Source organism: Triturus cristatus, chromosome 7 (genome assembly GCF_964204655.1).
Source record: "Triturus cristatus chromosome 7, aTriCri1.1, whole genome shotgun sequence".
Lineage (NCBI taxonomy): Eukaryota > Metazoa > Chordata > Amphibia > Caudata > Salamandridae > Triturus > Triturus cristatus.
In genome coordinates this window covers 1,168,300,919-1,168,314,210 of record NC_140590.1, presented here as the reverse complement: position 1 = coordinate 1,168,314,210, position 13,292 = coordinate 1,168,300,919, and the positions used below count along the sequence as shown (strand labels likewise).

Sequence of the window (13,292 nt, the reverse complement as noted above, 5' to 3'; positions counted from 1 at the left end):
GCAAAGATGTCCTCCGGTTCTGGAGCTGGTTTGGCCATAATATGGCGTCGAGCTCTTCGGTCCCGGAGGATCTTCTTCGAACGGAAAGCGGAACAAGCTGGACAGGTGGACTCGTTGTGTTCCGGCGACAGGCAGAGGTTACAAACCTCGTGGTGGTCACTGTGGGGGAACTTCGCTCCACACTGGGGGCATTTTTTGAAGGGTGTCCTGTCCATCAGCCGCTTGCGGAACCGGTCCGAGTTGAGTTCGACGTCGATGGAATGAAGATTAAGTATTTAAAATGATTGCTAGAAGTTTTCTGCTGGAGCGGAAAAAAGTTCATCCGAACCCAATGGCGGAAAAAAACAATCTGCCGATGGAGTGGATGCCCATGCGCACTGTTGTCCAGGGGAGGAGTCACCAACCTCGTGACCAAAGGCTTCTCCGAAGACAACAACAACCTGCAATCATCCGAGCCCAACACCAGATGGCGATCTTATCCTCAGTGTGTGATCTGCAGCTCATATGCCTCGAACAAATATGTTATTTTAGTTCTAGAACCAAGCCAAGCCTGGCACAGGTAAGTGAAATGAATGCTTTGCTAAATATTATGTAGTGTTTACAAGTGAATGCAAGTTCAAATGCAGTTGCTTGAAATGCAGTTAAGTCAAGGAATTGAAATTACTGTGCAGATAACTTTTTCATTAGTTTTTAGAATACTTTTTAAGTTACTTTTTCTACTGAGTGTGATATGCCTAGATATCACACTGGGACATTTCCTAAAGAAAAGGTAAGTAAAATCAGTTTTGCACAGTTGTAATTTTTCAGGTTTCCATACAAATCAACTCCACACAATTGAAGTTATTGGTTACCAGGTTAGTACTCGGTCTTCGGTTGAGTTTCTGGGGTTAGAACAATGATTTCCCCCAAGGTCAAGGAAGCATTCTTGTTACACACTCAGCAGCACTAGGGGGGCTGGGTGCAGTGCTGAGGCCCAATGTTATCCAATGGGTGATAGGGGTCCTCCGGTTGGTGGCAGCTTACGAGCAGGCTACTGGGTTGTAGGAGCAAAGCTCCTGGTTTTAGGTTCAGCGCAAAGGGTGATCCTGGTTAGCGCAAAGGGTGATCCTGGTTAGCACAAAAGGTGCACTGGCAGCAGCGCTGGGTGCAGGGTGCTGGTTTGGCGCCAGGTGACCTGTTGATTAGAAGGGGGATTCTCCGATTTCAACAAAGACCGCAGGTACGAGGACGAAGATTTTCTGAGGGTGACCACCGGTTGGAGAGGTATGTTGAAATGCCTGGGGATGCGGGGGCACTGTCGGACCGGCCACCCAAGGCCCTGGGGCTTCGGGTGCAGAGGTGTCTTTAGGCGCCGGTTTTCCCTTACCAGCTCCGGTCGCGGGGATCCTCCAGAAAGAGGCTGCAGGCTTCGCTGGGAGATTCGAGGAAGGACAGAAATCACCAGATCTCAGGTCAGAATCACCAGAGAGACCTCCTCATTAGATTAGACCACGAGAACACCGGCAAGGGCAACAGGTGCAGAGTGGTGTAGTCTACCGGACTTGGCTGCAGCTGGAGTCAGTCAAATCCGGTGTTCACTGGAGACAACGTCTTTCATTTGGAAGGCAGGGCAGGTCCTCAGGGTTCTTGCGGTTGATGGCTGCAGGATATACCAGAGTTTCACTTCTGCAGGTTCAAGGTGGGGACATGCCAGTAGGGCTGGGACAAGCCAGTAGGGCTGAGGCCAAGTCAGTGGGCATCCTCCTCTTTTTACCTTCGGCACGGTTGTTCAGTCCTTTTCTTCTTAGTCGTTGCTTGTCTGAGGAGGCAAGGTTCAGGGGTGCCCCTAAACACTAGACTTTGGGGCGTTACAGGTAAGTAAAAGGTTGGGACCAATGGTTCCCTTCCTTGGGGTGGGTACACCCCCTATTATGCCACCCTCCTACAGGAGGGGGGCATATGCCTCACAGGTTGACTGGGTTCCCCCACTGGCAAGATGGCAGGGACTGAGAGTTGTTCTTCACCTCGCCTTCCCCCACCTTAGGGGTGGGGTTGGCAAAGGAGGGCACACCTCCCTTCCTCACTTGGTTTTCCCGCTCAAAGTGGGGGTCATAACTGGTGAGGACCATATGCTGGAAGCAGGCCGGCGGAAGCTCACAAAGGTGGCAAGCCTTTAAAGCTTCCCCTTCGTGGACCCTGCCCATCCTGGGAAAGGAGGCTTGGCACCTTGTCCCAGGATGTGCATTGTTCCAGATCCGCAAGAGCAGCAGGCTCTCGACCCAGGGGTCCAGAAACATGTCTGGTGGTGGCAGCCACTCCACCTGGACACTAGTGATAGGTTATTTTTCAGGGGGCATCTCTAAGATGCCCTCTGTGTACATTTTCCATTAATACCCATACTGACAGTGTGGGTTTAATGTGCTGAGAAGTTTGATTCAAAAGTTGTGTAAAGCAATTATTGTACCAGCCAGCACACTAATAGGTTTGCGGGAGGCACCTCTTATGTGCCCTCTGGGTGCATATCTTAATAAATATACTACTGGCATCAGTATGGATTTATTCAGACAAGGTGTTTGATACCAAACACTATAGGTTTCAGTGAAGCCATTCTGTAGGTGGGGAAACTCGTAATGACCAATACCCATACATGTACTTAAGATGGCTTCCCTGTTCACTTGTAGGGTCTAGCAGTGGAACAAGATGGCACAGGGGCATATCTGCTCATGCAGATATGTCCTCAAATGTAATATAGTGCACCATCGCCTTAAGGCTATGAGGCCTTCTGTATGTTCGTAATGACATACTCCCAGCACCATATACTCTTAATGGCATTACTGCACTTACAATGTCTAAGAATTGTCTTGGACACTGTAGGGGTAGAGGGCTCATGCACCTGTAACCTCACCACTGGCATAGTACACCCAGCTAGAGGGTGGCTTACCTATGACAGGGTAGTAGGCATGGCACACGGGTATTTGTGCCATGACGACTTCACTTTGTTCTGAACCAAAACACGCAGCCTGCAAAGGCAGTGTGTGAGTGTAAAGGTACAGGTCCTCTAAGGGTGGCAAAATAATTGCTGCAACCCTTAGAGGCCTTCCCTGGTCACAGTGCCCTGGGTACTTGTGGTACCATTTACCAGGGGCTGACCTGTGGCAGAGTGCCAATAGGGTTTTGTCTTCAATGTAGATTTAGGGAAAGAACATAGGCCCTGGGTAAATGATTTGTCAGGAGCCCAGAGCACACTCAGTCAAAGTACATCAGCAGTTCAGCAAAAAGTGAAAGTAGCCATGAAGAAAGAGGACACTTTCTTACAAGAACGTCTAAAATTAGTCCTTTAGGCTCAAGAACAGTGGCCTTAGATTTTGGTGTCCAAATAGACTTTTCCTTGGTAATGGAAAGTTTCGGCTCCGATGCATGTTTGTTTCGAAGCGGAGGGTTTTGGCTCCGAACCAGATTTGTCTTTGGAGCTTGATTTTGGATCCGAAGGTAATTTCAGCAGACTCGAGCCCAAGCCGGAAGGCTGGACGGTTTGTTTTGGTGCCGAGCCGAGGGGCTTCGGAAACACTGTCTTGGTGCCGACCATGACCAAAAGGAAGAGGCGGTGCCGTAGCCTTATGGGTTTTGGAAGAGAATTTTGGGGGCAAGGGGTCTTCGATACTCACGGCACCCTGTCCCGGAGGCAAATCTGCTGACTCCAGATCAATCTTGAGCTCGGAAAGAGACTCTGGAACAGAGAGGGCCTCTTCTTCGGCGGACGCTTCAATCTCTTCTTGATCGGATTCTTCCCCGAAGATATCCGGAGTGCATTGGATCCTGTGGCAGTGTATCTCTGATCGTCAAGCCAGACGATCACGTAGAGTCTTCTTGGACAAAATGACTTACAAGCGTCGCAGTTTTCCTCCTAATGATCCGGAGACAGGCACAAGTTACAAACTTGAGGTAGGTTGGGGTGGGGATATTGGAAATGGCACCAAGGACAGAATTGAAATGGAGTTTGTTCCATCAGCGGAAGGATGGACCAACACGGCTAGGCCAGACGGCCGCCAGCAAGGTTTTCTATTGAAAATGGAGTATGGCGATCTAATGGATACGCGGAGAACAGGGAAACTCGTACAGAAACAATACCTTTCAGGGTAGAGTGGATTGCGCACTGAGGGGAACCCGAAGATAATTTCCGAACCGTAGAGCGGCAATAAACGTCCAAACCAGATGGTGGAAAAAAAAAACATTACAATGGAGTTGTACCCATTCTCACTATCACCGAAAGGGAGTCACCTTACCTTGTGACTAAAAACACTTCTTCGAAGAAAAACAACTTGCAAACATCCGGACCCAACACTAGATGGCTGTAGTATGCAAAGCATGTGAATCTACCGCACACATGCCTCGAATAGAATGTTTTGAGAACAGGTAGTTTACTGGAGAGTTAGTCAGAATGTACTTTTTGTATAGGTAATGTTATTTGGCTATAAATGTCTGAATTTCACCAACTGATATTCCTGAAGTCAGGACAAGGAGGAGGGCTCCTTTCCAGGAAAAGTATTTGAGGTTAGCTCTGTGGATACATTCAAAAAGCTCTTTGATTACTGGGCTAACACTGAACTTGGTTACCATTTAAGTTGTTGATTTATTTTTGGAGGCAGAACACTGAAAAGCATGCATGACAAGAGAATGCACATACCCGGATTATTCAAGTTACATACATTTGAATTGGTTACACATTGTAGTTCAAACGAAAATGAGTTGGAGTAATACCAGTTGAGTTGTATAATAGTAATGTACATAAGTTTTCTATTTAGAAATGACAGATTATCAGCTAACGGGTGCTTTGCCCAATACGGCACACAGTCCTAGGGATTTTCCAGGGCTTTCTGAAGATCATGACTAGTATTAGTGAACAACCCAAAAAAAAACTCATAGTATATTATAAGGGCTACTAGAAGTTCTGATAAATTGGACTAAGTTGTGATCTATAGTAATCCAGTCCGAATGGACTAGCACAATCCATAGTTAATTGGGTGTCAAGAGGCTAATGCTGTCAGGTGCCACCAGGCAGGCAAAAGTGATTAGTCTCCGCGGTTCGAGGTCAGTGATGACCTACCTAACAACCCAGCAGTACACTGAGGTATTATTAGGTTGACAAGAATGTGATACAGTGCAAGTATTCCTGCACATAAATACCAAACCAGTTAACTTTCTCACAGCTTTTGCATACCTTCCTCCTCTTTGGCAACAGCTGAGCAGAGTGGAGTGAAGGCTATGGAAACAGCACGTGAAGAGTTCATTTGGCTGGGGTCGAGGGTCTCATTCAAACTCTGTGACAACAGATCAGAATATTTCTCAGTTTGTCCTACAATAAAATCCAGCTGCAGATCCAAGGTCTTCTTCCTTTTCTCTTCCAGGCGTGACTGCTGCTTAAACTGGACCACCTGTCAAGGAGAAATGGTAATGCAATCAGTAGACAGTTCACCAAAATTGATCAGAGAAAAACCTACATGATCCCTACATATACAACTAAATTACAGCCACAATTGGAAATAAGGGACACCTAATCAACCACCACTCAATTTGCCCCTATGACAAAGGAAACACCATGAAAAATACTGATATTTGAACAATTGTGCCCACCACAGAGCAGATCACATACCTTTTCCACATTGGTCCAGAACTGCCGGACTTCTTTTGCGACTGAAGAAGCTATCCGTCGTAGCTTGGCCTGCTCTTCTCGCTTGGCCTTCTCTTCTTTCTGCTTCAGGTCTTCATGGTGTCTGATCACCATTCGGACCACCTGTGGAGGAAAGCCCGGAGAAAAGGCACATGAGCTGAGGGATGTACAAGGATGCGACCCATGATCAAGGAGGCAAATAATTGCAGAGTTAATGGCCTATTGATGGATCAACTGAATCTGGAGAGACTATATAATGAGAAAAAAACGTTTAAAAAGGAGCAAAAACAGCACATGTAGGAAGCTCGCTATTTATTTAGTGCACCAAAATGAGGTGCGCTGTGCAATGGGTGGAGGTATCCCTTATTAGTGTACAGGGGATTGCTTTAACAATCCCAAGGTGCTTTATTTGTGGCGGTGCGGTCGAGCAGCCTTAGACATATCAGAGGGGAGTGTTAGGCATTTGTTGCACACACTGTCAATAAATGAGACACACAGTCAGTAAGGAAATCAACACCAATTTAGAAAAATAACACAGATTTTTATCTAACTTTAGACACCAAGATCTATAAGGTTAGGTAAGCCAGATTTGAGGCATGAGCCTCAAGTCCAGTCATGTTACCCTATATGACATGGGAACGCAAATATTTTCTCAGGGGCCAAACAGTACAGCCTGGGATATGCTTGAGGGCCACATCGATGCTGAGCAATCTCCAGGGAGATGGTGGGAGGTGTTTATATGGACAGATAAAAAATGAAAACACCTTTTAAAAACTGGAAAATGGTAGATTTAGAAAAAAAACTGAGGATTATATTTTCCTCATTAGCTTATGTTGAAACACAGGCAATTGTAAGGGGGAGACACCGAATTGTGAGCAAGTGCCCTCTTTCTGCATGGTTGCCCTGACTTTTTGCTGAATTGCTGATGTACTTTAGCAGGAGCCCAGGGCAACCTCAGTCAATCAGGTACCAAGGGTCTACGTTCTTTCCCTAAAACTGCATTCAAGCCTAAGCCAAATTGGCATCTCTGGCCACAAGGCAGCCCCTGGTAAATGGTACCGCAGGTACCCAGGAAATTGTGACCAGATAAGGCCTCTAAGGGCTGCAGCACTTATTGTGCCACCCTTAGAGGTCCTGTACCCTTACACTCACACACTGCCTTTGCAGGCTACGTGTTTTGATACAGAACAAAGGGGGTCAATAGGATGGCGGGCAGACTAGAGTCCGCCCGCAATCCTAGCGGTAACGGGACCGCCCGCCTGTAATGCAGCAGGCCCGCACCCCTAATCAAGATGCGACCGCCACTGGGTGCCTTGTTTGTCAACATTGCCATGTTGTGCATTTCCCTGCACAACGTGGCAGGCACCGTGCAGTGCCTACCACCTTGTGCATGGAAATGGAGGGGGGTACCATGGGTACCCCTCCCCAGTGCACAAATGCCTGCCTCCCCCAACCCCCCACAGAGGGTGCCCGTTTCGGGCCCCCGAAGCCAGGCTCCACCAGCGTTTCCATGGTTATCGTGATCGGTCGGGCGGTGCCTTTGAGGCACCGCCCCCATATCCACCGCCTTACAATTGCCTGTGGCGGAAGCGTGGCAGGCGGGCTTTGCGCCCACCACGCTTGCGGAACGATTACCACCGCCATCCTGATCTGGCAGGGGGAAATGGGCATGCAGATGGTGGAGGGACTGCCACCGCCGGGCCGGCTTTGGCAGTCCCTCCACCATCCTAATGACCTCCAAAGTGAGGAGTCGACATGGCACACCTCTGTGTGCCATGCTTACAACCCCCTTCCCTGGCATAGATCAATCACCCCTCTAGCTGGGTGCACTATACCAGTGGTGAGGGTACAGGTGCATGAACCCTGTACCCCTACAGTGTCTAAATCCATTCTTGGACATTGTAAGTGCAGTAATGCCATTAAGAGTATATGGTGCCGGGAGTTTGTCATTACGAACATACAGAAGGCCTCATAGCCCTAACGCGGTGTTGCACTATATTACATGTGAGGACATATCTGCATGAGCAGATATGCCCCTGTGCCATCTAGTTCAACTGCTAGACAGTACAAGTGAACAGGGAAGCCATCTTAAGTACATGTATGGGTATTGGTCATTACAAGTTTCCCCGCCTACAGAATGGCTTCACTGAAACCTATAGTGTTTGGTATCAAACACCTTGTCTTAATAAATCCATACTGATGCCAGTGTATATTTATTAAGATCTGCACCCAGATGGCACATAAGAGGTGCCCCCTGCAAACCTACTAGCCTATTAGTGTGCTGGCTGACTGGTATCGTCCAACCTAACACCACGGACATATATCTGATCCCATGATTGCAAGTCCAAGCGCTTGGAGGCCAGAAACAATGCCTGCTCTGGAGGAAGGTGTTCACGCTTCCTCCAGCAGGATGTCTAGTGATTTAGCAAATCAAGGTAAAGGAGCTTCAAAGCACCTGCCACCTTTGATATGCGAACACTGATTCCCCCAGAACTGGGAGATGCCACACCCTGCTGTGAGGCCCATTTGGCACCAGGCAGGTAGGAAATTAGCTAGGTAAGGAGGTGTGGAGGACTACCAGACTTGTCACAACCCTATGGTGGGCTTGCTGATGAGCTCATTGAAAGAAGGATTCCACCATCTTGTTTTTGGTGCAACTAGGAAGTCTGTGTACAAAGCTGGCTCTGTATATACTATACCAAACTAAGGTATAGTGTGCACAGAGTCAAGTGGAACCCCAAAGGTAGGCACAGGTAAGTGTAGAGAACACCCTACTCTCTATTTGTGGTAGTGTGGTCAAGCAGTAAGGCTGTATCAGAGGGTAGTGTTAAGCATTTGTTGTACACACTCAATCAGCAAATAATAACACACTCAAAAGACTGAACTTCAGACCAATTGGTTTTGTATAAAAATATTATTTTAGTTATTTTATTTTTCTGGAACCAAGCAAGCCTGGCACAGGTAAGATATAAATACTTTACAGCAGTAATACAGTTTGTAAACAGTTTGAATTGCAATTGTATATGCACTTTGATTTGATTACAGTAGAGATACAAGTAATGCAATGCTTTTGGCATACTGTACATATACTTTGTATTGGCTTTTTAGTAGGATACTGCACTGGGATATTTCCTGCAAACAGGTAACAAAGCGTTTTTGTTATTTACTTGCAGTTTTAAAGGGTTTCTTAAATTTTCCAACTCCTCACAAAAAACAGTCAATGTTATCCTACGGAGGAAAATAGTGTTATTGATTCAAATGAAAGTATTCAGTGGTGGGAGTTGGGTTCCTGGGGTTAGACTGAGGGGCCCCCAGGGTCAAGGATGCACTCGTTACACCCTCAGCTGCCCTAGGGCGTCCGGGTGGAGAGTGTTGAGGCCCAATGTTATTCAATGGGGGATAGGTGGCCTCCGGTTGGTGGCTGCTGACGAGCAGGCCACTGGGTTGTGGGAGCAAAGCTCCTAGACTTAAGCTCAGGGCAAATGGGGGTTCAAGGTGCACCCTCAGCGGCACTGGGGCAGCCGGGTAAAGTGCTGTTTTGGCGTTGTGTGAATTGTAATTTTCAATGGGGAGTCTCCGGTTTGCAAACAGTGCAGGCTCGGGGACGAAGGTCTTCTGGGTGCAACCACCTTTTGGAGAGGTAAGTTGGGATGTTGGGGTTGGTTAGGCACTGTCAGTTGGGCCACCCAAGGCCGTGTGGCATCATGTGGAGGGGTGCCTTTTAGAGTCGGATCTTCTTACCAACTCATGGTCGCAGTTGTGGTGACCATCCGGTTTAAGGCTGCAGGTGTCGGCTGGAGGCAGGTCAGGGGCCACGGGGACACCTCCTTGTGGTGTTGGGCCACTCGAACTCAGGCTGTGGGCGTCGGGTGCAGAGTGGTGCAGACTCACGGAATTTGCCGGACCTAGAATCTGTTGGTGAACAAATCCGGTGTTCACGGGAGACAGTCTTTTCTTTTGAAGGCAGAACAGGTCCTCAGGGTGCTTGAGGCTGGTGGCTGCAGGACACAGAGTTTCGCTTCTACAGGTTTGAGGTAGGGACAGGCCGGTAGGGATGGGGCCAAGTCAGGGGGCCTCAACATGTTAGCTTCGGCACGGCTGTTCGGTACTTCCTTTCTTCTGGTTTCTTGTCTGAGGAAGCAAGGTTCGGGGTGCCCCCTAAATACTAGATTTAGGGGCGTTGCAGGTAGGTAAAAAGGTTGGGACCAATGGTTCCTTCCCTGGGGTAGGTACACCCCCTATTATGCCAACCTCCAGTGGGAGGTTGATATATGCTTCACTCTGGTTAGCTGGCTCCCCCCCCCATCTGCAATATGGCAGAGACCGAGTTGTGCTTCACCACGCCTACCTCACCGGAGCGGTGGAGTTGGCAGAGGTGGGCACACCTCCCTGCCTAACTTGGTTTTCCAGCCGGTTCTCCCGCCTAAAGTGGTGTCAGAACCAGTGGGGACCAGTTGCTGGAAGCAGCAAGTGGCCTGGGGAAGCTCACAAAGGTAGCAAGGCTTTAAAGCTCCCCCTTCATGGACCCTGCCCATCCTGGGGGAGGAGGCTTGGCACCTCGTACCAGGATGTGCATTGTATCAGGCCCCGAGAGCAGGCGGCTCTCGACCCAGGGGTCCAAAAACAAGTCTGGTGGTGGCAGTTGAAAGCAGCCACTCATCCTTGACACTAGAGGTAGGTCGTCTTTCGGGGGGCATCGTTAAGATGCCCTCTGTGTGCATTTTTCAATAAATCCCATACTGGCATCAGTGTGGGTTTAATGTGCTGAGAAGTTTGATACCTAACTTCTCAGTTTTCACTGTAGCCATTATGGAGCTGTGGAGTTCGTAATGACAAACTCCCAGCACCAGATACCCTTAATGGCAGCACTGCACTTACAATGTCAAAGAATGGACTTGGACACTGTAGGGGTACAGGGCCCCTGTACCCTCACCACTGGTATAGGGCACCCAGCTAGAGGGGTGAATGATCTATGCCAGGGCAGTGGTTTGTAGGCATGGCACACAGGGTTGGGTGCCATGTCGATTCTTCACTTTGTTCTGCACCAAGACACGTAGTCTGCAAAGGCAGAGTGGAAGTGTAAAGGTACAGAGACTCTAAGGGTGGTACAATAAGAACTGCAGCCATTAGAGGTCTTACCTGGTCACAGTGCCCTAGGTACCTGTAGTACCATTTACCAGGGGTTGACTTGTGGCCAGAGATGCCAACTGGGTTTTATTTTCAATGCAGTTTTAGGGAAAGAACATGGGTCCTCCTGAGTACCTGATTAGCAGGAGCCCAGGGCACACTCAGTCAAAGCACATCAGCAGTTCAATGAAAAGTGGGGGCAACCATGCAGAAAAACTGCACTTTCTCACAGTCTCGGAAAGAGTTATCCCCACACAAAGTAGTCATAGAGAGGCTGTGGTGACCACAAGGTTAAGTAGCCCATTGGCTACTACTCTTCACTCTCCTTAATGCCCCTAAATTCACTATTTAGGAGGCCCACTATCATCTGGAAAGCAGATTCACCTGACAAAACAAAGACGACAAAGAAGAAGCGAAAACTGGACTTTGACGCCAAACCCTGCCTGCTATGGTCACGATAATCTGACTCATCCTGCAGCGGTGAATCCTCCAATAGCCTCAGAGAGCTACCAGCACTTAGCCCAGCGTCAGCATTTCCCTTGACGTGGAGGAGCCACTTCCCTGCGACCTGCAGGCACAGAGAGCAACATGAATGAATGAATGAAATATTATTTGTAATGCGCAGCTATGCCCAGTGGGCGTCAAGGCGCCTAAACCAAAATATGTAGCTGATAGCAGACAGAAACAGAGCCTACTGGTATGCCTTAATGAAGAGCCATGTTTTCAAGGACTTCCTAAAGAGATCAAGGGAAGGAAGTCGTTTGATTTCAAGGGGGAGTGAATTCCACATAAGAGGTGCCAATATGGAAAAAGCTTTGGAGCCCCATCTAGCCTCCGGTTCACCTTTCTGCTAACCACCGGGTTCACAGACTAAGCAGCTCCACAGGAGGAGATTACTGTGCTCCGAGGTCAGATCTGTCTCCCTGCCACGTTTGGAGAAGCCAGGACTCCTCAAGCACCGCCTGCACCAATTCCAGAGGTACCGGACCCCTTGCAGCAATCAAAGATTGTCTGAAGTCCAATTCGGACTCCAACATGGCAAAGATCAACTAGCCTACAAGGGACGTCAGCATTGCAGAGGCTAGCAGAGAGTGGCCCAGCTGTCCTGTTTTGTCCCCGTCTGCAGGTCTGACTAGGAACTGAGAGAGCGCCTTCTACGCACGGGAACTGCCGACCCAAAAACCATCTGCACCAAAGCTCCCCGGCCCAGGTCCACGAACACAGACTGTGACCCCTGCTCCTAAGATACTCATGGACAGAGCCCCCCATTGGGAGCTACCAGACTGGTCCCAAAGTCCCCCTCTGCAGCCTGTTTCTAGGTGGCCCCTACCGATGTGCCACTGATTGTCTGACCGCGCTGCAACTCTTACCTGCGGCATTGATACGTTTGCTCTCCTTATCTGTTGGAGGGGTGTCATCGGTGCTCTTCGAGTTTCCTCACATAATGCAGATAAGGTCCATTGGGTACACTGAATGCTTTTTAACCACCCAGGGAGCAATAACCCGGGCTCTGACTGGGTCTTGGAAATGTCAAGGGCTGGTCGCAACATGCCCTTGAGCATAAGCAAATATTGGGTGGAGCAGTAGGTGGCAGAGAGGGTTGGTACGAAGCTGCCCTAGCTACCAGCTCGTGGTAAGATGAAACCATCAGGAGATGAGGTTCGTGCTAGGTATAGATCGGGATCAGTGTCCCCTGGAGGGTCCAGGGCATATGAGTTCCAGGTGTCGCCATGTGGGGATGTACTGAGCGTTTCCACCCCCAACCCCCCCCATGTCCTCACATGTCAGAGTGCGGTGATCCTGGAGGTGTATGGGAGGGGGTCAGATGGTGAATCACGCGGAGATGAAATATGCAGTGATCTAGGTGGAGATAAAGGGGTGGTGGTATCTCAATGTCCAGCATGGGGCTGGTAGCCTTGTGGGCTTCGGTCTAGGTTTTGTTGGAATGGGCTTGCTCATAAACTCAGCCGGCATTTGGGAACCTATAGAACTTTCACTGGTGGGCAAGTGTGATTCACCTGCACACTTGGTAACAGGTATCTATGCCTTCAAGGGATTTTGTTCAACACACTCAGTTAAATAATTACAAGCAATTATTTGTTGGTCAAGTCCCTACTGGTGACTACGGCGAGTCGCCATGACCTGGGAGAGCAAGGCTAGCCCCACCACTGCACAACGGTTAACAAATATTCCCTACTGCAGCGACACTTTAACATTGTATGCAGAGGAGCTCCCGGCCACCTCCAAGCCCAAGTATATCTGGTACCGCTACTGTTCTATCTAAGATCTAAAGAAGGCGATACGTCATCTAACCACGATGTAGAACTGTACCAAATATGGCAACCATGCATATGCTCTTGTACTGCAATATTCATCTGCACCGTCTAGGAATGTATTTACTAATGTATCTTGTTGGCGCGAGACGTTTTTGTTGTTTTTATGACCAGATGCGAAATTTGCTGCTGATGTTGTAACATGTAAAATGTCAATACAAAAAAAGTTTAGTAAAAAATAAAAT

General features: G+C 48.6%; 1 protein-coding gene across 1 annotated transcript in view; it reads right to left on the bottom strand.

The window, feature by feature from the left end:
* The window catches only part of SRCAP (Snf2 related CREBBP activator protein), a 1,742,136-nt gene that overhangs the window by 1,405,966 nt on the left and 322,878 nt on the right, over window positions 1–13,292 (bottom strand). The window contains exons 6-7 of the mRNA XM_085618450.1: window positions 5,630–5,770; window positions 5,198–5,411 (exon numbers count right to left, since the gene is read on the bottom strand). Of these exons, the coding sequence (XP_085474576.1) occupies window positions 5,198–5,411; window positions 5,630–5,770 (355 nt within the window). The remainder of the gene's footprint in view (window positions 1–5,197; window positions 5,412–5,629; window positions 5,771–13,292) is intronic.